The sequence below is a fragment of the Vespa mandarinia genome, chromosome 6 (assembly GCF_050613455.1).
Source record: "Vespa mandarinia isolate Hongniang chromosome 6, ASM5061345v1, whole genome shotgun sequence".
NCBI lineage: Eukaryota > Metazoa > Arthropoda > Insecta > Hymenoptera > Vespidae > Vespa > Vespa mandarinia.
Window position 1 is genome coordinate 5,227,254 of NC_140815.1, and position 26,423 is coordinate 5,253,676.

The 26,423-nt window shown below is 32.9% G+C and overlaps 2 protein-coding genes and 1 long non-coding RNA gene across 3 annotated transcripts in view; all 3 read right to left on the minus strand.

The window, feature by feature from the left end:
* LOC118440970 (kin of IRRE-like protein 1) overlaps positions 1 to 15,613 on the minus strand; it is a 282,991-nt gene extending 267,378 nt beyond the window's left edge. Inside the window, exon 1 of the mRNA XM_035864751.2 lies at positions 13,365 to 15,613. Within this exon, the coding sequence (XP_035720644.1) occupies positions 13,365 to 13,449 (85 nt within the window). The 5' untranslated portion in view covers positions 13,450 to 15,613. The remainder of the gene's footprint in view (positions 1 to 13,364) is intronic.
* A 3,312-nt stretch (positions 15,614 to 18,925) lies between these two features.
* Npc2b (Niemann-Pick type C-2b) lies at positions 18,926 to 21,694 on the minus strand. Its single transcript, XM_035864766.2, has 3 exons — positions 21,464 to 21,694; positions 19,539 to 19,843; positions 18,926 to 19,308 (listed from the first exon to the last, which is right to left on the minus strand). The coding sequence occupies exons 1-3, from the start codon at positions 21,540 to 21,542 to the stop codon at positions 19,225 to 19,227; spliced, it is 468 nt and encodes a 155-aa protein (XP_035720659.1). The 5' UTR covers positions 21,543 to 21,694; the 3' UTR covers positions 18,926 to 19,224.
* A 3-nt stretch (positions 21,695 to 21,697) lies between these two features.
* Positions 21,698 to 22,107, minus strand: LOC146872956 (uncharacterized). Its single transcript, XR_014982295.1, has 2 exons — positions 22,018 to 22,107; positions 21,698 to 21,807 (listed from the first exon to the last, which is right to left on the minus strand). It is a non-coding gene; the product is annotated as an uncharacterized LOC146872956 (long non-coding RNA).
* Between the last annotated feature and the right edge of the window lie 4,316 nt (positions 22,108 to 26,423).

Genomic DNA, 26,423 nt, shown 5'->3' on the forward strand with positions numbered 1-26,423 from the left:
ATTAAACATAAAATCGTTTAAGTATAAACATTTTAATATTAAAATAAGGTGTAACAAAGATGGTTCCTATAATAGTTATTTTTACTTGCTTTGTTTTTATTCGAAATTATTAATATGTATATTATCCTAATGCGTTATGATACATAAACTCGAAAATATAATTAATGAGAGAGAAGCTCGAGATCAAAAAAGAAAAAGATGGGTGTAATGAATTACCTATATGAAATATAGAGTAGAGAGAACATTTGAAATTTTGATGTAGGGAAATAATTTTGAATATTAAGTTCTAATGAGTAGAACAAATTTTCAAGCACTAATCATACGCCCGGCTGCTATAATCAAGAAATTTACAATAAATTGGATCGATAAATTGAGTTCATTTTCAATCCAATTCTTTCGATATTTTGAATAGTGATAAAGTTACTGCAACTCGGAAAGATGATATTTCTGGTATATCACCATTTTTCATGTAATCGGTTCGATTCTGCCGAATAATAGGTGAACGAATGATCCTACTGTGAATGCAAATATTTGATCATACCTTCTTGTTGTTTCGTTCAAAACGACGTGAAATATTTTATGATGACAATCGTCAAATCAAATTCATCCGTGCATATTCACCGAATAGTACTAATCGAGAAATGCCAATATTCTGGTTCATATGCAAATTTGAAAACGAAGCCAAAAAAAAAAATCGCCAATAACAATATTTTCCTATCGACTTTTGTTTAAACATCTATTCGAAGAAAATAATAATGAAGGGATTTATGCCATTATGATGACGTTTCCTCAAGAGAAAAACTTTTAGCGATGATAAAATATTTATATTCAAAAATAATATATACGAGATATTACACGATACGTTAATATCCTCGGAATATGTAAACGACGAAGAAAGTAAAAAAAATAAAGGGACGATTATTTATCATGCGAGAGAATTAATAGAACCTCTGGCAATATCTGCAAAAAATAGGAAGAACATCAACGTCTCATAATTTTTACATATACTATACAGGCTTATTCGAACGTTTTTTTTAAATAAAATTATTTTTTCTAGATAAGGGATTTATGAGATTATTTAAAAATTACAATAAAAGATATTAATTACGTTCATAATAAAAAATACACAATAAGCTTTTTTTTCTAAATATTAACAAAAAGCAAACATGTGCATTTTGTAGATCCCATGATATTAAAAATATATCAATATATATTCTGTTAAAGTAATTGCATTTGTTTAAAGAATTATGAAATTTTTATTATAATATTGATATTGTAAAAACAAACATTTTGTCGCAATTTTAAAAATATTTCGATAAATGTAATTCATTCTAGAATTATTTGATTTTAATGACATTCGTAGGATCCATATAGATGAGATCTATAAAATGTATATATTTGTTCCTCATAAAAGAACTTAATAAAAATATATTTAATATTGTTATAATTAATCAAAAGTTTTTGAAATGTAATCTACCTATAAATCTTTTTTCCAATTCTAAATTTGTAAAATAATTTTTACATATTTATTAACAAATTCAAAGCTTTCCAATTAATCGAGGACCATAGATATATTTAAATTGAAATAACATCGAAATATTTTCTCTGTGTAAATAAATCGAAGCTTTTTAAATATCATATTGTTAAAGCTTAATTCGGAGACATAGAATATGATCAAACATTTAATCAAAACGTGTAGAGATATCAAACTGTAAAGGAAGGATCGTGGCCCTGAGTGGACAATTCACAGGATTTACAGGGAATGCATTCGAATCGCCGTCGTTCTCCGGCTTCAAGTTAGTTGATGGCGTCCAAGCAGAGACAATAGAAGCCACGACAGTACGGCACCATTATCCACCTCTCGCGCCTATGACAACCCCATGAATTATGCAGCGTAATGTAGACGGATATGCCAGCCCACTGGTGCGCGTTCCAAGTGCGTGCGTTGTTCCATTATCATTCCAAGACACACGATTTAACTACCTTCTCTCATAGATTTATGTTTGTTTATCGGATTCTTGTTCCTACATTCATCTCGATATCTCAATATCTTAAGAAAGGCAAATAGGTTTATATGCGTAATGTAAGATTTTTTTTAGCCTTGTATTAAGAAATAAATACTAATAGAATAGAATGGTTTTCGATCGCTCAAAAGATTACAAATACGATCAAATGAATGAAACTAGCGAGAAGCGCGTAACAGAATAAATACGAATTACATTTCTATTAAGCCATGATGAATAGCTATTGTATTCTTTATTATGTGTACATAGAATGATATTTATTAATCATCCGTTTATTAATAACAGAAGTGAACTATGCTTTACAAAGTAACTACCTAATTAAAAACTAATTAAAGTTATGAACTATCTATCTTGATAGTCAAAATCGATAATTATGTCAACTCGTCGATGTACATACATTGAGAAACCGTCGACACAAAATTGCTATTCATTAGCATACGCATATATTTAAAATATGCCGAGTAAATCCACTGGTACTATCAGTTCCGCTTGACATAGAATATTAACATTAAATATTTTTAAAAATTCTAAATACGTTCTCGTGTACTAATATTTGTAATAGCTTATTTCTATGTATAGCTTTTCCCGGTTTATCAGAGGTAGAAAATCATACGCACAGACATATAAATTGAAACATATTAAATGCGTTATATGGTACCGTGATCGTGAATTAAAGCGTACGCGATGAAATTTTTCATTACAATTCAATTCATTCGATGTAACATTGACATCGTTTTAGTAACAAGTAACTTTGACGTGCAACGTTTACGTTTGCCATTCGGAGAGTCGATCTTGTAAACACGTAGATAAATATTTTATCTTTCGTTTGGGTTTCTTTCAGTGATTAATGATATTTGCGTTATCTGCTTGAACGAACACGAAAAAAGTTTCATTACTCTATTATCAAAAAATTGTGTTAGATATACCATGTGCTGTTCTCGAATAAAAGATTACGAGATCTTAAGTAGTTTATTTATTCAATGTAATAGTTTCTCAACTACTTTATTTAAAAAAAAATAGAAAAAAAAAAAAGAAAAAAAGACATGTGAAATATAAGGATCCCCTGATTTGAATTCCAGCCTGTTCATGACCTGCTTTCTTGAACGCCTATAAGTTGCTTTATAAAATAAGAATTACGGAAGAAACTCGCGAACATTAACTTTCTTAAAGGTGGAACGTTAAACGGCTCTAACAACAAAACCTGCTTTGCTTGCTACGACTTACTTCCATTTACTTCGATCGAAACTTTTTCTCCATTTAAGCATGGTACTTCGGACTGCAAAGTGTCATTCGAGGGAGCGGTTATGCTGTTAGTACGTATTACTCTGTAATCGTTAACTTATAGAGGTGAACAAAAAGGAACATTCCGTTCTTGAAATTCTAAGAAGTTGTAAAAGTGCACCGATAAAACGTTTAAATGTTGCGGCAAAGAAGATTGCGTCGTACAAAGACGCACAATCGAGAAAGAAGGTGTGTCTCGCAACGGTTGTACGATTCGAAAAACAAACGACAACGATGGCTTTGCCACTGAGAAAATTTTTTTTGCAATCTTCGTTAAATAAAGAAGAAAGAAAAATAAGAAGGGAGAAACGAAATAGAAGAAAGTAGCGTGCATTCCTTACTTCTTTCGTACAAAAGTTTATTTTATCTTTCTTTGTCGTCATTGTCTAACATACATATCTCCTCTCTTCTTTTCTTCTCTTTTCTCTTTCCTTTATGTCTACAACTACTTCAACCAGTCCCGTTTCTTCTTTTCTACATGATTCAGTTTCTTCACTTCGCGTCATTCGTATCCTGCGAAGGCAGACACGTGCCTCATGGAAAAGTACGATAGACACGATTGCGGCTCTGAAAAGATTATGCGGAAAGCGATGAAATGGAATTGGAAGAAATGCGTCTTTACTTTAAAATGCCGAGTTCGGCATTCCTCCGGAAAAAGTTTTTCGTAGATCCGAGCTCGTTGCTATCTTACGAAAGGGAACGCGTCTTTTTTATCATTTTTGAAAAGTTTCCGCAAAATGGTATTATTGAATTTCTTTTGAATACATATTGGAGAATAAATTTATCAGATCGAACTAGATCGTTTATGAGGAATATTCGATTACATATAATTATATTCTTTATTATCATTTACTACTGGCTTGTTCGACGACGTCATCGAAACCGTCGAAAGCGGAAGAAAGAAATGGTGGAAACGAGTTCAGATAAGAAGTTAGTTTGTAAAGACGCCAACGAGATCGTATGTTTCCTTCAAGAAGCAAAACTACGGTCGATAAGTAACGAGCCATGAAGCGCGATTAAAACTTTGAAATGGTTTCTTTGGAAGGACAAGTCCGCATTTCAACATCGACACTGGCTTACTCAACTGTATTGGTTGAAACACGTTTTCCACTTGTCTGAATCATTCTCGTGAATAACCAACCGCTTGGCACTATGAATTTAAGAAAAAAAAAAAAAATGATAAGATTAAAGAACAAAAAAAAAATAAATCAAAAGAAATATCTTAGTAGATATTTATGGAATATCTTGTAGACTACTTGAGAAAAACGAAATTATCGATACTAATTGTAAGTATGCTCTAGCAGACGCTTCACATACCAACGTGGGTTAATTAAGTGGCCGCTTCGAGCGATGTCTTATGTTACTCGAAGGTGTTCCTTTCCGTTCGTGACTCTTTCTCGATGTAATCAGATAGCTCTAGCGTACGTTTCGACGGTACCGTTAAAGCCGGTAGATCAATATCAAGAAGAACCATAGAAAAGGAAAAAACAAGTGTTAATTGTTACGGAACATGCTCCGATAAAGAACGACAGATAAAAATATCGAGTTGTTTTCGTAAACGAAACCAAGTATGACATGACTACCATGCGTAACTCAAAAATTAGTGTAACCTCACTCTCATTTTATCCACTCGTCTGTCGGATAAAGATCACTGGTATGCGCACTCGTTCCCCTTGCGTTTCACGTTTCGATAATGGACCGTATAAGATAACGCGAGAAAAAGGTGATGTCGAAAAAATTGTGACAGTTCACGCCATTTCTCACTCTTTCGGCCGCGTATAATTTCGTTAAAAATATAAACTATACGTACAACGAAAGTATCAACAAGGATGTAGTGTTATCTCGTTTCTTGCAAAATTCTTGCTGAACAGAATTTTTTTCAAATATATTTCAAATTCTTTCGGTAGATAACTTTAGGAAGAACGTATATAAAATCACGCTAAAGGTATATCATAATTTTATATAAACAATATGAAAAATGTTAACAGTTAACAGGTATAGGTAGATATGTAAGTATGTAAAGGTGCACTGGCGTAACCATAGTTAGAGTGTCGAGGAGTAATGTTCAAAGTGACCACATAAGTGCCTCGCATATCGCCCTATCGTATACTCTAAGTCGTTATCATTCCGTGCTTTACGATCGTTTTCTATGGTATCGCGAATACGCGCTACAAATTGCACGTAGTTCCTATTTCATAACTCGTGGACCTACCAACGCTTAACGATACTCGAAGTCACATCTAATGACTAACTTATCGAAACTTCGAATAATCATTATAGTAGTCGTCGCGTCGTTATTTTACATTTCTCTGTAGATATCATTCCGAATTTTTATCATCCTTTGAAAGCTCAATAGGCTGTTTTAAAAATATTTTCTCTTTTAATTCGCATGATTAAAATTATTTAGAGATTTTTCCAATAAAATCCTTTATTGATTCATGTTATATAAAATACTAGTAAATTAATTGTAACTTCAATTAGATTTAAAAGTTAATCATTCAAATGCATTTAGATGACAAGAATATCGGGATCCGTAATCGTTGGTAACGCGGCAACATTGACACGTTATTATTTTTATGAGCTGTCGTTCCTCTGGGAAAAGAAATTTCTCGACTCCTCTTTTATCCCTTTGCTGTCTCACATCCTCGCATTTGACATTGACATATCGTTCACACTATCTATGACTGACGAGCTTTCACTATTGGCCGATGCCATTCTCGCGTTTCTCGTCTTACCCAATTTCCCCTAGGAGACCATGACCTATCGAGTCTCCGACCACTATCATCCTGGATCCCATCGACTTTTTCTTAGCCCCCATGGAAGTACCGCCTAACCGTTTCTTATCTAATCCGATAAGACCTCAGGATAAAACTGCTGGTACGCGTTACGTAAAATCATTGATACTAGCTAACAGAACTATGTTATTATTGAAATACGCAATTTTTCTTTTTATAACACATGACAAATATATCTGATTTTATAAACAAGAAAACTTTTATTATAAATAACATTATATAAGAAATATCTCCAAAAAGTATCATATTGAACATATATATACATATACATACACACACGCACACACACACACACACACACACACACACACACACACACACATATATATATGCTTTACTATTTAACCGAATTTCTGTTCTATAAATGTTTCATTAAAATTAATGCCATTTATACTGTTGTATTAATCGCATTATTGTATTTACTCTATTATTAATAGAACATGCTAAGCTCGTAATTATGATTAATGATAATAGTAATAATGATGATGGTAATACGAATATGTATCATTAATATTTCTATAAAATTAACGAATTTCGTTGGTTGTAATTATTTATTCATATCAAGATTACTATATTATCATGTTATGATGAAAGTTGTTTAACGGTATCATAATTTATGTCTAGCTTTGTATAATTAAAAAAAAAAAAGAAAAAATTAAGAAAGAGTAGCTAAATTTTACCATGGAAAAATCTGCTAATATTTTTTAATAGATATGTAATCGCAAAGTTTCGTTCGGTGATTTCCTGACAATATGGCAGAACGCGAAGTAACAGATGGAGACAAAAGATTGAAAAACAGAAAGGAGGAGACACGAACCGAAGGAAGAACGATGGATTACCAGAGTTTGATACGATCACGTATAAACCAGTGTCAAATAAACACGTTAAAATTTATTTGATTATTTCAACCTCCCCTTCTGTCAAAAATCATATAAATAGATCGCTATATAAGTAAATATAAGTATTTGTGTGCATGTGCTCTTGTTCAGAAAGAAATATATTTTTAATTTTTTTTTTTTTTTTTTTTTTGTGAGAACGCTAAACAAATTTTCAATAATAAAATAAGATAAAATGAAAATTAACTCGATACGGGGAGAAACAATTTTGTATAATTTTTGTTTTCTTTTTTAACGAATTTGATCCAATCTTCGAACTAGGGTCAGAAAGAAAGAAAGAAAGAGAAATACAATAGAGGATAAGAAAGGAGCGAAAAAAGGATTCCCGCTCACTTAACGGTAAATTTGTTAAGTCGGCCGATAACTTTTACGGAAAGTAGGGAGATTACTCGAGCAAGTTAGTAAATTAATCCACCCTTAACAAACCATGGATCCCTCTATTACTTTCCATTCTCCCTCGGCATCTTTCTCTTTGCAACGAGGGCGAATGAGGCAACGAAACACGGAGGCGTATTTTAGACGACTCGAGCTCGAAATTGCTTAAAGAGAGAAATCTCCAAATACGCAAGGCATGGTCGTTAGTCGGCTGACATGAATTTGCGAACTTCTAATAATTGTTTCACTTAACTTTGCATACCAAAAATGAGCCTTCCTACAGCACGAAGAGTAACTTCAAGAATGGACTATAGTTCGCTCTAATGTTTTGAAAGTTTCTTGGGTAAAATGTAAGAGAAAATACCTTTGCATTTCGATTAGATCGCGTTTTTTTTTTTTTTATTTTGGATTACTTATTTACTCATTTACTTTATCAATCTATATAATATTATACAAATACAATGGTTTGATTTTTTTTCTTTTGCGAAGTAAATAAAATTTTCTCAGTAATTTCTTTCGAAGTGGTGAAAAATCTAGGATATATGTACCATAAAATATGTGGGTAAGCACTTGTCTATTTTCTCTCTTCGTTTTATCGTGATTACAGTTCGTTTGGTATAGGTTTGTGTCCACTTATTTCGAGAAAGTCAGACAACTCTAAGACGCAACCCAATGGTGGAAACAATCGAATACGAGGACGAGACTAAACGGAGTGGGCTCTTACCTCCGAGTAAACTCCGATTCCACTAGGTCGCTTGAGGAAGATCGAGTTGGTGGTTCCCACCGTTTATCTCACTTCCTATCCTAGTCCTTTCCTCTTGTCTCCTGCTTCTTTCCTGATATCTTTCTTTTTTCCACCATAGTGAGAATCGACGATAGAAAATAACTCGAAAATAAATCGTTCGATACGAAACAATACCGGAAGTCGGAATTGCCTGTTTCACTAAAATTCAATCAAAAGTCGGTAAACTCTTGATAGAAAATTCTAAGTAAATCAATAATATCTAAATTCGACGATATGATATTTATGTACATATGCTAGAGGAAGTTGTCGTTTCCTAACGATAATTCATATCTGGAATATTGAATAATTTTGCAAAAGTTCATATTAGTATTTAGATTTTTATCCATTTCAATATAGACTTGACTTTTACGAATCTTTTTTAATCTTTACGGTTAAGATCCATTACGATGGTAAAAGAGAAACAGACGCAATTTTTTCGCTATCTAATAGCTTTCTTCTTAAGCCAGTTACAATGTTACGATGTTATTTGAAGGTCACAAGTGAAGTCACAAGATCGGAAGAGCTTACGGGTCCCTTGATGCCGATAAAATGGTTGCGCGACATCTAACAACAAACTCCAAAGTATTTCTTCGAACTATTATTTCCTATGCTTTGAATTCTTCGAGCGAAAACGTGTAAACTAGGAGAAATGCAGAAAACATTTTAATACTCGCTTTTTGTCGAATGCGATAACAATGGAAGGCATTGAAAATTGAAAGAAAGTGCTCAAGACGGAAAAACACTAAAGTTTTGTAGTCCTTCGTCTCTTTATATATTCAATGGGACAAAGGCAAGCATCGCAATATGAAAAACGAGATGAACGACAAGGACGAAAATGTAAAAGACTATTGAGGTAAATAAACAAAAATGAGTTTCTACATCGGACAAAATAAATCCTATTGAAGACAACTGCTTCGCATAATTTAAGTACGACTACGAATAGCATTGGGATACGCAGCAACAATTTCGTAGACAGGGTAAGAGGAGAAGGGAGGGAAGGAGACAGACAGAGAGAGAGAGAGAGAGAGAGAGAGAGAGAGAGACCCTTTACTAGGATCTTCTCCTCGAACTCCCTAGTCGGTGACAGTTATAGGACGTCTCGTTTGTAACTGTCGGCACGACAGAATCGAGCACGAATCCCCGAGATGCATTCTGTGAAAACTAGAGGAAGAGAGAGAAGAAGGGAAGGTAAGTTCTGACGAAGAAGGGAAGGTAAGGTCTGACGAAGAAGAGAAGGAGATGGAGATTCGAGACGACATCCAGTCGGGATACATCGAAAAATATTGGATTCGACGTGTCTAGAATAAAACGGGAAAGAGGATAGAGAGAAAATGACTAAAAAAAAAAATAAAAAAAAAAAAAAATAAAATAAAAATAAAAAAAAAAGAAAAAGAATGAATGAATACAAATAATCACGCAAATTGATATCTGATTTCTAATTTCAATGGATATTAAATAATTCATTTCAAGAATGGCTTACGACTTTTCGTAATTCCGCGGTGTGAGATCCTTTTCTCTTTTCTTCTTGCGTTAAATTAGAAAAATATTGCAAAGGTAGAAAATATACTAACGTAATTCTTCTGGGAGGAAATTAAGGAATGGTACACCCGTTAAAAGAGGATGGCGCAGTATGAGAAGCAGTCGTCTCGAGTGAATGAGAGGTCGCGAGGAAAAGATTGCACCAAAGTGGAAGTGGGATGGAAAGTCAGAGAGTAGCTCGAAAGATGGGAGAACGATGTAGTGAGGTGAGGGTGTGCTCGGGTAGTTCGAAGAAGAAGTCGGTCTGCAGGAAGGAAACTGTGGCGAATCGGTTCGTTAAACCTTCCACCGAGAAAGAAAAGTCAACGAGCTCGATACGATTCTGAAGATCCTCTCGCGGCTTCTCGCCCGCGTGTGCCTTGATATATTTTCTTGCCTATTCTTTAGCATATACAAGAAAAACTTTTCATATATTCTACGTTCGAAATGGGAATCCCGAGTTTTACCAAAAATTTGTGTCTGACAAAATCGAAAAAATGAAATTCTATGAAAATCGCATAAATTCAAAGTATAATTAAGAATAAATATCAATAAGTTAAATATAAGAATTTAACTTTAGATAATTCATAAATAGTAATTATTTCTTAATTTCTTAATTAAAGTTTCTTATAATTCTTATAATTCCAAAGATAATATATAACATTATTTTCATCATTATTATTTATTTTAATTCGAATAGATCTCGAAAATCTATAAATATTGTTTTCAATTCTACTTTAAAATATAAAAACCAATGATTGATGGATATCATCTTTTTTAAAATCGAAAAGTTACGTTTCTCTTTTCTTGTCAACGTGATATAGCTGTTTCGTTGATCGATAGGTCATACGACCATTTCACCACGATTTAACGAATCATAAACACTCGTAGCGCTACAGAGAGCAAATAATTCGATTATTTGTCACATTAGTATTCATGTAACGCGACTGCAAGTGGTGCGAATCTCAATAAAATCCCTAATAACATATAACGGACGTCGATAATCGTCGCGTTTCGAGGATACATTTATTATCGCGTCGAGCCACCGCTACTGGTTCACCATACCTCCGGTCAGGTTTCATGTATATTCCTCCGATTGTATTTTCTCTGGCTATTAACTAGTTTAGCTCTTATTACGTGTCAATAATTAATGAAAACTATTTTTGACCACTCAGAAAAATCCTTTCGTTGAGATAGAAAGAAGTGAAAGAAAGAAAATAAACTCATCGTATTTAAAAGATGAATTGAATAAATAAGGAATGGGAATTTAATTAAAAGTGCTAATTATTATCCGTATTAAACGAAATTCTTTCCAATTATACATATTGTCTTCTAAATAAAGATATGAATGAAAGGAAGAACGATAAAAGTTAAGAAATAATAAATATAATAAAAAATGGAAAATTCTATATATAGGACAAGAGGCCAGTTAAGGAAAATACTAATACCAATGTGCAAGATGGTCTCTGAGTAACAAGGAACGTGGCCCGAAGAAGAAGAGAACACACTGGATGACGGAACGTGTCCCAACTTCGATGTTGGTTTCTGACCCTCTTGAGGACTTGCTGGCTACCTCTACCTATACTGTCGCCCTTCAACCCTTCCTCGACTCACCCCTTTAACTTTCGAAACTCTGCGCGAAATTCAGCTATTACAAAGCAACAACCGGCGCTCTCTCTTCCTCTCTCTCTCTCTCCCTCGACTGTCCCTTCCGTTCCCTTTAATATGTCCACCGTTGCAGGTGCATCTTCCAAAGATGATCATCCTTTCTTCGTCTTGAAGAGTCATAAGTAGTTTTCACGAGCTGCCACGACTAATGTTACCGAGTTTTAACGACATGAAAGACGATGTATTTCGAAAGTTTGCTAGAATGAAGGTACTCGAGATTGAATTTTCGAATACTTTATTGTATCCCCAGAAAATACGGTTAACAGAGATGAAAACTCGTGGATGCTCTTCAATTGCTCTGCTCACAAACTCAACTTGTTGACCTATTAACCTTATACCTGCACATTCGATCGATGTTCCGTTTAAGCTTTATACCATCAATTCTGTCATTATGATATACCTAATTTCGCGAAATATAAAATATCTTTAAGTTGAAAGTACCTGTTATAAAGTAATAAAAATGTTTACTCATATTTGAAGTATATGACGACTGTCAACTTTAATCTTAAATAAAAGTTCACAATCCTTTCGTGATTTTTGAATTGTTTTTCGAAGAATAAATATATAAGCAATAACGCTAAAAAGGTTTAACGACAACCAACTTTTCAAATGAGATACATCGCAATGAATAAGATATCATCAGTCATATCTTATTTTAGGTAAAAAAAGATGTCGGATCTGTGTGCTGTTTTAGTCGATATGAAATAAAACGCTTTATATATGCATGTATGTGTATATATGTTCGTCTTAAAAGAGAACACTTTATCATTAGCTTAAACGCTTTGTCATTGTCTTAATAAAGTCATATTAATGAAATTGGAGCTTTTTTTATTTTAGCTTCTTTGATTCTTTTTTTGCAACTTGACTCGATTTTCTGTCGAAAGCGTAATACGTCGAATAAAAGAAAAAATTATGAAACTGTCGAAATATCAGAATGATATTATTTAGTTCTGTACGATTAGAACACGTATGACATAAAAACGTCACTCGTAATAATCATATGTCTTCTTTCATTTCGCACACGATCGCGATAAGTCATGACTTGATGCATCCTGGATTTCGTATAAAACTGACGCTGAACGTATGACGAGTCAAGCGGCAAGATTTACAGAGAAAACGCATTTCGGGCGAACGAATCCGTCTTTCTCGAATCGCAGAAAGCGAAAGAGTATGTGTACGTTTGTGTGAGAGAGAAAGAGAGAAAGAGAAAGAGAGAGAGAAAAAGAGAGAAAGAGAGCAGGATTGGTGGGAACTCAAAATGTCTCGCAAGACGATGTTAGCTGATTTTCGTAGTGACGACAGAACTTTCATACGCTTTTCGAAAGAGAAACGGGAGAAGACGTGCGCAAAATCAATGTACGGATAAGTCGAAGAAAATTCAAATCCTGTCAAATTCGATTATAGCTACCCTCTTTACTCGTCTTCGACAACAGTTCGCCAATCGTAAAAAATATATCTCCATTCGCTTTTTCGTTTTTAACCAAAAATTGGAAAAACGCGAACTTTAAGTAAAATTGCACCGAGTCCTTTTTCGTTTCTACCATTGAGAAAAGATTTTTCCTACGTACATACACACTTGTCTGTACGACTATGAGAAATCACGAGATGGATCGATTTAAGCTCGCACCGTTACCTTCTCATTTCACGTTCTTTTTCGAATGGAGAACGATGAGAATGAACGAGAATGAAGATGCAAAAAACTTTTAATTCACGTATATCAAATATAAAACGTCCACAAATATAATGTCTAAAAATGGTCACACAGTTTGTTACTATCGTCAGAAGACATGTAAAAATAGTGAAATATGGCTAAAAAATTTATGAAAAAAGTTATATAGCATTGTATTAATAATTCATATAATTATTCGAATCTTATAATAGATGAACAATGCGAGTATAGATCGCATAGTTGTAAAATTTGTAGATAAGATGAAAGAAAGGAGATAAAAACGATGCAAACCTTTCTAACTTTCTATTTCGTCGATCGACAAGGTAGAAAGATAAATAAAGAATGAGAACTCACCTAATTTCTCATCCGAGCTGAAGGAGTTCCCGGCGACGTAGAAAAGAGCTTCGGTTAGTCCAAGGAACAGCACTATACTCCACATGTTCTTTCTGTATTCCTCGTAATCCTCGTCGCGAAAACTAGACGCGGTTAAGCTTTCCCGGATAGAAAAAGCACAAGAAGACGTCGTAAATCCAACTAAAGAGACATCCACTTAAACGACTTAAATGTCAGCTTTCGTCGTCTCGATTCCTCGCTTTCCCGGATAACAGCAACTGCATGACGCACCACGTAAAGAAGACAAACAGTTCCTCCCGAACTTCCTTTGCTCGCGCAAAGATCAACCGATCTCTCTAAGATCATTACTTCGTGAAAGAGAAAAGAGAACGAAGAGTTTTGAATGACGTCACCGTCTTCGTTTGCGCATCGGAAGCATCTTCCCTACTTTTCTGATAGAATTTCCAGCGAAACTCGAAGCAAATTCAAACAAATCGAAACTGTCAACTTTTCCAGATCACCAAACGGTGATGCGATTAATGTCAAGAACTTTTTCTATCTGAAGTATATCGTCGATTTCGTCCTATTCGTTCGATTAATTTACCAACGTATTAACGGGGACCATGCGGCAGCTGTGGCTGTCGCTGATGAGGCTTCCCGTTCCTTCTATATCCATTCGCTCGTACATATGTTTTTTGCCTTTAATTAAATACTAATTAAAGCTCTCACACCCTTGACCTTAAGTATACGAGAGATCTCGCGCACGTATCTCTCTCTTCTCCTTTACCACGTTTTATCCAGTTTCCATGCGATCTAGAACATAAATCTTCCTCGTCTCCTAGCTTCCCTCCTTTCTTCTTTTTTCTTCTTGCTTCCTTCCTATCTGCTTTTGCGATCTCTTCTTTTACAGAATTTCTTCAATATCTTGATCGTGATTGATGATTAGCACGATCTCAAAGGGTCTCTCTCTTTAACAATTCGATTACGCATTTTAAACAAATCAACGTGATGCATTTTGAATCCACTCATCACCCACAAAATTTTTAGACGAATCGTTGGATTAATATGAATTTCTCTCTTTACTTGTGACAAATTCTACGCTTTCCCAAAGTGATACGCCATATTAATATCTGGCAGTATACATACATATATGTGGATATGTGTAAATGAAGGAATAAGACGAAGAAGAAGAGATAGAGATAGATAGAGAGAAAGGGAGGGAGGGAGAGAGAGAGGGTGACCGGTCAATACGATCTTCGCCTTTAGGCCCGACACCGTGAGGAGTACAGAATGCGACGATATAAAATATCTTCATCGATTTGGGTCATCCCAGTCGATGCACAGAGCTTATCGTTGTCCCGAATAAAAGTGCTCGTGTACGACAGAGAGAAAGAGAGAGAGAGAAAGAGAGAAAGAGAGAAAGAGAGAGACAGGGAAAAAGTGATGAGTAGCAAAGCGACAACGACGGCACACACGAACGTACGTACATCCACAAACACAGCACATAGGGTTAGAAGAAGGGTCGTGGGGACGGGAAAAGGTCTTCAGTGACTATTTTCGGTTCATGGACGGCCCACTCGAAGCAAACGGTAGGTCAGAAAGTGTCTAGGGTGCTGGTGAACGCACGAGGGAGTCAAGGAAGGGGTTGAAGACCCTCGTGAACAACACTCGCGCGTAATAGCCGCGATATTCGAGGCTCCTTTGGTATCCGAAGAAAGAGTAGGACGTATGAGGGACGCCAGTATGGATGTGTCCTCATCGATCGTTTTCCTCCTACTCTTTTCCTCCTTTTTATATTACCACCTCCGGAAGAATTGAGCTTCGACAAGCTTCGACGAGCTTCTCTGCTAATCCAAATACCGATAATCCATTCTAGAGTCTCGATATTCGTACATTTCAACCCGATCGTTTTTCGTTTTTAAGATCATCCATAAAATCCAAATCCAGGAGATAAATCAACATTTTTCTATTTTCTGCTACCACCGTCCCTTCTTCGTTTTCTTTTTATTCTTCCTAATTTCTTAAAAATCAAAAGATAAAAGAAAGGCAAAACTCGTATCTGGTGCGGCACACGTGCGAAATCGCGAAAGAATTGATCGGTACGGATTATACGGAGAAGTTGTCGATCGAGGCGCCGATTACAGTCAATTTTTTTTCTTTCTCATCCCTTCTTTGACATTGACGAGACAAGATTATTCACACTATACTTTCGAAAGAAAATACTTAAATGGGATAGAAAACGTGAGAGAAACGTGGTTCACAATAACACGAGATCCTCGACCGACGGCGGACGGCACACTGACGGAAAAGACGAGCAAACGGCGCGGCGACGGACGCGCAGCCTGCGAAGCTTCCACAAGAGGTAGAAATGCTGCTAGTGGTGGTGCTGCTAGTGGTGGTGTAGCTGGTGATGGTGGTGGTGATGGTGGCGGTGGTGGCAGCAGTGGTGGTGGAGGTGGTGGAGATAGTGGTGGTGGTGGTGGTGGTGGAGCCGGAGGCGGAGGTGGAAGAGGTGGTTTCCAGAGAACAGTCGGCTCGAAAGGAAGGGAAAGGGGTTGCTTCGTCGTACAAGAGCACCAACTACGCCTGCCTATCTTCTATTTATCTGCTTATGCTACTAGACAGTAGTATAACCTCGCAAGCTTCTCTCATTGACAACTGTCCTTAACGAAAAGGATCATGTAACTATTTCATATTTAACTTAAGGACGAATCTTTGGCCACTTTCGATGAGATTTTTCTTTTATATATATATATATATATTATTCTATTTTGATCGTATTAAAAAAAAAAAAGAAAAACAAAAAATATAAAAAAACTATGAAATCTTTTGAAACTGGGAAATGTTGAAAAATATAAAATATTTCACATTTTATTGAAACTTCATTGTAAAAGTTTAAACACAATACATATTTTTATTTAAACGTTAGATGTTCGATAAACTCATTTCGTAAGTTCGTACTAACTAATTAACACGGTCGCTGGCAACTTAGATCGGAAACTGCAATTAACGGAGAAAGGGGATGAAAAGGTGAATGAACGGACTGCGATGGAACGTATCTAGGAGGACAGGTACGAGCAACACAGGCAGTCGTTCTTTATACTGAACGAGCTCTTTAGAAGTAAAGTTTAATGCTATTCCACTTTCAGGTACCATCTGCCTGCCTCGCTATAGATATAAAAAATGAGAAAAAGAAAAAAGAAAGGGAAAGGAAGTGAAAGAGGAAATAAGAAGTACCGAATTAATCGATCTGCTTATTATACTATCGGTGCATTAAACCTTTCCTGAGAAAAATGATATTTTAAAGTAAAAGAAAAATAAAGATTAAGCCATCCGATATGTTTATATATAGAATTCATGCAATTCACTCTTCGAGTTCTTATGGAATTTTATTATTATTTGATTTTAATCTATCAATACATTATAGTTTCATTCAATTGCACTTCACTCAATTACTCAATTTATTCAATTTTTCTAATACTCGCGAAAAAGAAAACAAATTGTTTTGAATTAAAAAAAAAAAAAAAAAAAAAAAAAACGAATAAAAATAGATGTTGAGCAATTTAGAAACGTGCTTCAAACATTTTAGATTTTTTATATTCGTTAAATGACGACTATCGCCCATCGCGGCGAATGTTTTGAAATGTTTTAGAGATTAGTGAACACGTTGATACCAGTTGGTTTGTGGGATATAGATAACGGTGAGGAAGAGAATCGAAATAGGGTGAGAGACCTCGAGGCAAAAGGCAGACGAGCAAGTGAATGCTTTCTGACTGGTGTCACGGATCATGGTCATCTTGAAAGCTTCTAAAAGGTAGGAATATCTCGGTCGCCCTCTGAAAGCTATCTTTTCGCAAAGGGAATGACTCACTTCATTGTGTGCGTCGAGTATGTTACTATGTTTGTCGAGAATTCCCACTCGCCTTTCCCCTCCCATACCATTGTAACACACCAATAGAATCCAAGAATAGGAGAAAATTGTATACTTGATTTTGTTTACTTTACGTTTGACAGATCATAAACCTTAAGAAATAATACCTCTGTTTGTAACTTTCAAAACTGTATATAAGAAATGATAATTAAAAAAGTTATTCGATTCAGAGATACTTTGAAATTTCTAAAAAGATCTATTCTCTTATCGAATTGACGAAATCTTATCTCTTTTAGCTATGCCGTATCTTTAAAAGGATTTTCGAAAAGACAGCTGATAAATGTTACTAGCAGATTCACGTGTGACTCCGATCACAGTGAATCGTTTAGTCGGATTAAATGGAACTATGTTTTTATATTACGATCAATTTATGCTAATACAATATGTACAGTTATCCTAATATATAAATTTGTAAATGATGATAATATTTAAGAGCTAAAATATAAGAGAAAGTATTTTGTGATAAAACGTATAGATGTATTTGCAAATGCATAATATATGTAAGAATTATCTAATGAAGATACATTCAATTAAATCAGATAAAAAGAATTGATTAATTATTATCAATGAAGTAACAATCTAAATAACTATTACATATATGTACGTATGTACAATGTATATACATATTTGTATATAAATACCTTACTTTTCTATTTAAGTAAAAGAAAAAAAAAAAAAAAGAAAAAAAAATAGAAAAAAGAAAATAATACTTATAAATAAAGTTGAAAAGTAGTAGGTAGTCGAGCGTGTTGCTCGAAGAATTATAGTCATTGTAAAGGCAAAAGTCGAGTACCGTTTTGCATTCGATCGCATCGTATTGATCAGTAGCATGCTATTACGTTCGAGTTATAGCAAGAGATCGTGGTACGACGACTAAAAGTCACAGTGCTTTTAATCTTTCGAGCTGACCGATCGAGATGCGAGATAGTAGTCGGCACGACGAACGATCGTTCCTTCACGCGACACCGTTTATCGGATTTTTACGAGGAAACGTTCGTTACGTGAACATTTCATGAAAGAAATAGAAATCGTCTCGCATATTGGTTCTCGATTGAAAGATTTTTGCGATACAATTGTTACGTTAACATTAACTTAATCTACGATAAAAATTTTTGAAAAATGCATTAAGAACATTTACGGATTGATCATTTATCATTTTCTTTTAATTAAATCTCTTTACTCTCAAACAATTTCATTAATGAAATATTTTATTAATGATTATCTTAAGCAAAGAACAAATATCGAGATAGTACTTTTAGTTTTTGCAATATGATATCTAGTAATTAATTTTATATCGCTCTATCGGAAAGTATTTAATATTCGTTTTATATTTTTTTCCGATAAATTAATGATTTAAGTATATGTAATTAATGGATTTTTATTATGTACCATTAGAGCTCGGTTGACTATTGTGTTTCTTCGAATATACCACCGAGGCAGCAGTTGTCGAATTGTGTGAAGTAATTTTTTACTTTACCGACCGTAGATCAGAAAACAATATTAAATAAATAATATAATGTTTTAAAGAATGCATTTTATACATTAAAAAATATCTTGTTTAATTCGTTTTTAAGATATAAAAGAATATATTTAAATAATTTATCATTCATGTTATCATTAAAAAAAAAAAAAAAAAACTTAAAACTATATATAATACAAAAAGGTTTACACAAAAGTTTTATTATGTTATTTTATATGCATATATCTATATATATACATATATCTATACATTTTATATTCCTAAAACATACTCGCAGGCAAGAGACAAGGCGAATCATCTAAAATTGAAACGTTTAACCTTCGTCCTTTTCAACGACTTATGCTATAGGTTTTTTTTTTTTTTTTATAAACGAACGATATCATATATTTTCCAATTATCTACCAGAGAAGTCCATAAAAAATTCTTAAATAAAAAATTACGAAAAAGGAATAAATGGAAATAAATATATATTAGGCAGTAATTTTTGCGGGTACTTTGAAGCAAGTGATAATGTCATTTCCATTTCGTAAGGCATAGTAGACAATTAAATTAACCTGGAAAAAAGAAAAAGTAATTTTAAATTATATTGAATATAAATATATTATTATTATTTAAATATATAATTAAAAATCTTATATCTTTCATGTCCAACAAAAAAAAAAAAATATAATATTAGTTTAGAGATAGTCTTTCGCTGTATTATATTTTACATATTATTTTATCCTTTTTATCACGTTTTTCAAGATATTAGCATATGACATAAAAATTTTTAAAACGAACGTACCTTTGGATATATTTCCAATATGGGAAAATCAGTTTTGTAAATATACTTTGTACCTTTCTTCACAGGACATCCAACTTTGTTATTATCGACATCATAGATATTATCACACGCATTCGTACCATCTACGCCTATGAAGGGCAAGTCAATACCAAGTAACGTAGCATGAACAGACGTCAACAGCTCATTGGCATCATTTTCAGCTACGAAAGATTGTTCTATGCTAACTCGAGTCTTTCTTTTCAAATTACATGGTGGAGAGTCGCAGCCAGATATTTTCACCTGATTGGCATCCTCGTACGGTATATCTAAAAATAAAAAGTGAAAAATAATGACATATATATTCATTTTGCTTTGAAAATATATGCATAACCTTTATAATAGTTTAATAATGCATAAAATATAATGATGTAAGAAAACAATTCGTTCGTAGAAAACATCTCTAGTATATATATATATATATATATATATAAAATATCAAACATAATAAGCGTCATCAATTACATAGACAGGACTAAGTTCAAAGTATAAATTCTCACCATAATAATTTGTATCTCTAAATTAAGATTATTTTTATATTTAATAATGATATAGACCCATATAATATTAATGTGTTCGTATATTTTATGAAAAATATTTAGACGATGATTCCTACTTTTATATATGCGTATATGGCTAAATATAGAATGAAAAAAGTTAACACTTCGATTAGCATTGCTCGAAGCAAATTGTCTTGGACCTGTTTCATCAATGCTCAAAGTCTCTTCTACAGCCATATGTAGTAAAAACTATATTGAATTACAAACAAAGAATATTATGTCTTGGAATATTTTCAAGAAGTAAGCTATATTAACAAAAAAAAAATCTAATTGTTATGATTATTAGAAATTACAAAAAAAAAAAAAATCATAACGTAAAATTTTTTAATGCTAAATTCGTATTTTAGAAGTATTCTTCAATTCAAATTTTTTGATATCCTGAAAGTAATTTTATAAATATATACGTATAAAAATTAAACGATTACGTAAGAAATGTCCTAATATTTTAATATGATCACATCAAAGTATAATTTCATTATAAATGCCTTTGAGAGATATAAGAGCATGATGATAATATAAAATTATGGGTTTTTATTTAATAATAATAAAGCTGGACTTATATCAAAACAATAAACATGCATATCTATACATTTATTTACATCTATAAATCAAGAAAATGATTATATTTAACGCATATTGATAGATGTTTGATAGATTCAACAATGTTTTTGATAGATACGAAATTTTTTAACGTTTGTTAATTATTTTTCTTATAGTAATGATAATTTTTGGTAATTAAAAGTTTTCTTACATCTTATATGTATTCATATCTTATCATAATTTATCTCTATTGTTTCCTAAACTTAAGTTCTCAAAGATGAATAAATTTATTTTATTTTAAATGAAATATTCTTTTGGTTTCTCTTTTGTCCCTGATGAAAAAATCAAGATGTACTCGACAATTATATTCCTACATAAGAAAACTTGTCGTAATAATTTTTTAAATTGCACCTACGTGCATCAAAAAAAAAAAAAGAAAGAAAAAAAAACAATTATATACAATACACGGAATAATATAATATTTCGAAAGTTTCATAATCTCTACGATCTTAACGGAAACACGACAAACATTATTGTGACTACGAGGTCGAACGAAAAACAAGTTTTATTATTATCCGTGCAGAAATGATTCTATAACGATTATTTTTATCGTATTGGATATTATTAAAAAATAATAATTCTGTTTTCAATGATTTATGAATATCATAAAAAATAAAGTTTACAAAAAATAAGTTGACATATATACGTCGAAATACATTATTTCCACCGAATACTTTCTTTGGAATATATTCTTCGCACGGGATGTACAATAATTTTATTTTTACGTACCATTACACTGATTAACCTGTGTTGCGGAGACAAGGACGACGACGAGAGCCGCGAAAACGAACAACGTTTCCCTCAGCATGTCGAGTGAAAGTAAGCAGTCTTAATAATTATTATTACAGAAACAGAGAAGTATGGTAGTGAAAATTACTGTGCCTGGATCCAATCAGGGCCAAGTCCGGCTATCGACTGAGCGGAACACCGAGTTCACATAACGTAGTATTGAAGCTCGTCCTTTCAAATGACCGTCTTAAATAGAAGCGAAACATGTTTCTGATCTGTAAAGCTACTTGGTGGGGGATTCCCTCTCCATTCGACCGTGTTTACCTTCTTATCTTTTATTGTTTCTATGAATAAATATTCGGATTGAAAGAACAAAGTTCAAAAGATTTCAAGCCTAAAATTAATGGAAAACATTGACCGACATTTCTCAAAAAGTACGTTTAAATTAAACGATTTCATGAAAAATTTTTATTTTTTTTATCATATAAGGATTATTACAATGATGAAATCGTTTACCTTGAGAAACGTTTATTTGAAGGATAACACGTATTCACCTGTATTATTGGTTTTTGCTTTTGTTATCATGAACAAAAGAATTGAATTATCTTTCTGCATTCTATTCCTGCGTCATGGCAGGAAATAATTTGTTCGGTCATTTCTCCCATCGTCTTTGGTGGTCAACTTCCTGATAATGTCTGTTGCATGTTTATGTTGTATATGTCAATAGGAAATGAATACGTGAATACTTAATATTCTGGACATTAGTTTGAACGCATCGCGTATGAGATGGCGAAATTTCAAGGAGAATACGAATGATAAAATATTAGTAGCCCTGACCTTGCGACGATGAGGAAAGTGTCTTACTAACTACTAAATACAGTATATTATAACATACCTTTTTTATAACACTCCAACATTAATGCAGTACATGTTTCTTTATCATAATTACTTCCTTTAATAGTTTTTTTTCTGTTATATTCTCGCGAGTAGAATAATAAATATTCTCGATAAATTTATTCAGGCGCAATTTAGAATTGCTATTTTTCAGAAACAAATATACAATCGTTTCGTATTATAAAGCAATTATAGCCATAAAATACTATATTATTAAATAATTAAAGGTTACTAAACATTATCACTGTTAAAAAGATTTCGTTGTTTTCTCGTTATTTTTTTTTTTGTCAACTCATTAAAATGCAATTTTTTTGTCATTTTATGACTATGCAATGTTAATGATGTGTAACGTCTATCGCATCAAAACAACTTTTTTTCTACTATAAAAACTTATACTATATAATTCTAGCAATACAAATTAATAATTTTACGTAATTGTTAAAGAAATTAAACAAATCGATGAACAATACTCAAATAAATAATATTTGCATATTTTATTTATATATATTATTATTTAATAAATTTGTTAAATTCACAAATGAAATGACCATTCGATGATCATACAGTAATCTGTCTTATCGACGGCTGTTATTTGTATGAATTTTAACATCATAAGATAATTTATCATTCAGTAAATATACTTTCTTAGAGAAACTTTCCTTTCTTCATTTTAAACGACGGTAAATCTATTTTTCTTGCTATGTTATTTTTTTAACATTAACTTTTAATATAATAAATGATAATGGGGATGAATTTCTATGCAAAGAATAAATTCTTCCTCTTTTTCGAGAATTTAATAATTTTAAATACTCATTTCCCCTTTTCATATATAAAAATATTGTAATATCAAACATGAAAATAATTTTTTATGTACAAATGTTCAAAAGAATATCAATTTAAAATAAGTTAACACTATAGCATTTATAATTAAATCGAAGATATACAAGGATAGAAAGCTTCATTCTTTTCTCACTTCAAATCCTCGTAATCCTATCTATCAGCACACAGGTCACGATCTATCTCTAAGAGTCCTCGGTAATCATTTAACAACAAGGAAAATTATTGTTTTCATATTAGATACCATCGTTTTTCTTAATACTCAAGTTCCATATTACTTTGATCGAACTTTCGATTTCCATGTTGAATCGCGTAATTTATTAAAGGACACCCTAATGTATGGTACAGAAATTCTCCACAGGATTTATTACCAAACACATCGTGGTATTTACCTTGTTATACGCAAAAAAAGAAAAATTATAATTTTAATAACTTTCTCTTTCGAAAAATTAAACCTCATTAATTTTGTCAACCTTTTAATTTTAGCTGTTAACGCAATTAACTTTTGTATTAAGACAGTCGAATGAAAAAATGTCGTTTTCAAAAGTAGATAGCATACAGGGAACTACTATTTCAGTCATTTCTACCGCGATGTTTTGGAAAGTGACTGAAAATAAACTCATTTTAAATTCTACTTTCGTCGTCACGGTATATTGGAAACGTTCAGGACGGCAAAATAGAATCCTACCTCGTTGAGATGTAACGTTTTGCGATCAGTAAAAGTATCGCTTCTCGGTAGACTCTTAATGAGAAGAGACGAATTGAACAAGATAAATGAAAAAGTGAAAAACCAACGAAACTACTATTGATAAATTCTGTTTATCTTACTCCTTTTACTACTTCTTCTTATCTCAAGAACTTCCAGTAACTCAAGAGTGATACTTGGAAAAGAGGAAAAAAAAATGAATAAATAAATCAATAAGTATAGCTGTCAAAGTTTTCTCAATCTAATATCTTCTTCTCATCCTTTTATTTTAGTTATTTAACGTATTTAGCTTCAAGGCGATTAAAAATAATAAGTAGATAGACATTAAAGGATGGATAAGTAGATATTAAAAAAAAAAAAAAAAAGAAAGAAGGATTGCCATTTTGGTAAATTATGTAAGAAGATTTTTTATTAAATAAAAAACTGTTATTTAACCAACGTTCACTTACACGAGAAATTATTATCCGCTTACGAGCCGATCATTAGACGTTTCCAAAAGTAATAGGATTTCCTTCGTATTTCGAACGATTCTCCGTTTGCAATGTGCACTTGTCCGGCGTCTATTTTCGAACCCACTATATTTATAGCTAACCTTACCTTTACTGGCTCGATCTACGCTACCTCTTTCACGTAAATGGTATTGCGACGATTCTGCTGCTACCGTGGAGCAACCTGCTTTAGTTCCAAGATATCATCGATATTTCTTACCAAGGATGGAAGGATCCCACTAATACTATACCTTTCTTGAAACATTTCATATGTCTACCGAGTGTTTCCAACGAATAGATCTTCCCTTATTCTCAAGTACATGATGTTTTACGTTTAACTATAAGTTAATAAAAACAGCATTATACTCGAGCGATATAGAAGCAACAAAAAAGCGACTATGAAAATAATTACAACGGCCAAGTATATATATCTCGAATGTTATAATAATAAGCTGAATAAATAAGCTTCCTCCTAAGTACACTGAGAGTAGTTTGCCACTCTTGAAAAGTAGCTTTCGTGGGTATCCTTACCGTAACAATGAGAAGTCTGACGTAAAGAAAGAAAATCGATGTGACGAGGATAAGCTACTGCTCTCTTTCGAACAGGGATGGGATTCTTACGATGGTTGATGAACGACGGACATCTATCTTGAAGGATTTTTCGAGCTTTTGTTTTTTTCTTCTTATTTCTTATTTTCTTTGATCTTTTCGAATTAATCGAATATTTTCAAATTCGCTTTATCTTACGAAATAACGTATGTCATACTAAGATAAAATTTGCTTATGGTAAAACATGTAAATAAAAGACAAATAAGAGACAAATTTAAAATACCTATTTGCACTATATTCGATCTTATTATCATTTTATGTAAAATATATGACGAATGGTCAGCCAACAAGTTCTTGGGATAATCTCGGAAAAGAATAATAAATAACCAGATGAACGATAAACCAATTCGTTTCATCGTTTATATTTGGATTGTGATCTTTTTTGCCAAAGCTACAACCCTGTGCGCAATTTCTACGGATGCATTTTCATCGGTTATGTGTCATTTCTGCATACCCATACATATTGATAAATTGATAAAACAAATGTAATCGTTAACTTAATTGTTTCAATTATTTTTAATGAAATTCAAATCGTATTAAATATACGAAATTATTTGCTATTATTTGAAAAACGATACGAGTAATCATTTCTATTTATTTTATTGTCAAGACCAAAGTCAATGGATAAGGAAAAAGAAAAGCGTATGATCCATTGATAGAAAGATAGATAGATAGATAGATAGAAAGAGACAAAGAGACAAAGAGACAAAGAGAGAGAGAGAGAGAGAGAGAGAGAGAGAGATAGAGAGAGAGAAAGAGAGAGATAAAGAGAAGGAGAGTGGGAAAGAGAGATGAGGTAGTGAAAGAATGAGGGCGAGAGGAAAAGAGAGAAAGAGAACTTTGCTCCGATCGAGTTCCCATGACAAGAAGGTCAGGTCCGCGCCACGTGATTCTATTTTGACTTGTACTCATCAGCGTCCAACAGAAAGTTGTCGAAGAAAAACGAAAAGAACGAACGAGAAAAAGGGAGAAACTGGGACGACGAAGGTCGAGTTCCCATGGGATCAGCAGCGGAATCTTCTTAAAACATCCCGAATTCTTTCTATCGAACTTAACTCTGCTACACATCATTTTCTTATCTACGAAATTTCATCTTTCACCTAGCGAAAAACTTATTTCTTCTCTGTGACGAATTGAAATATAAAATACTTACGTGTATGTGTATATGTATATATATGTATATATATGTATATATATGTATTTATTATATATATAAATATATAATAAATTTTGAACTTTTTACGCGTTACTCGGGAGAAAATAAAATGGAAAGGCGATGATTGAAAATAGGTAGGTACTTTCAATTTGAAAAATCGACGTCGGCGTAATAACGCGTACGCTTTTCGCATCGAATTATGAGAGTATTTTATCCAGGAGGAAAGTAAATTTAGCTGCATGAGTCAGAGTAACTTGGGTAAATAAAATA

What these genes read in the sequence shown, in the direction of transcription:
- Npc2b (XM_035864766.2), bottom strand. Translation starts at nt 21,542, where the DNA reads ATGCTGAGGGAAACGTTGTTCGTTTTCGCGGCTCTCGTCGTCGTCCTT. An exon ending in ACAGGTTAATCAGTGTAATG is followed by an intron (nt 19,844 to 21,463) that starts GTACGTAAAAAT and finishes TTTTATTTTTAG; the next exon opens with ATATACCGTACGAGGATGCC. An exon ending in TATTGGAAATATATCCAAAG is followed by an intron (nt 19,309 to 19,538) that starts GTACGTTCGTTT and finishes TCTTTTTTCCAG; the next exon opens with GTTAATTTAATTGTCTACTA.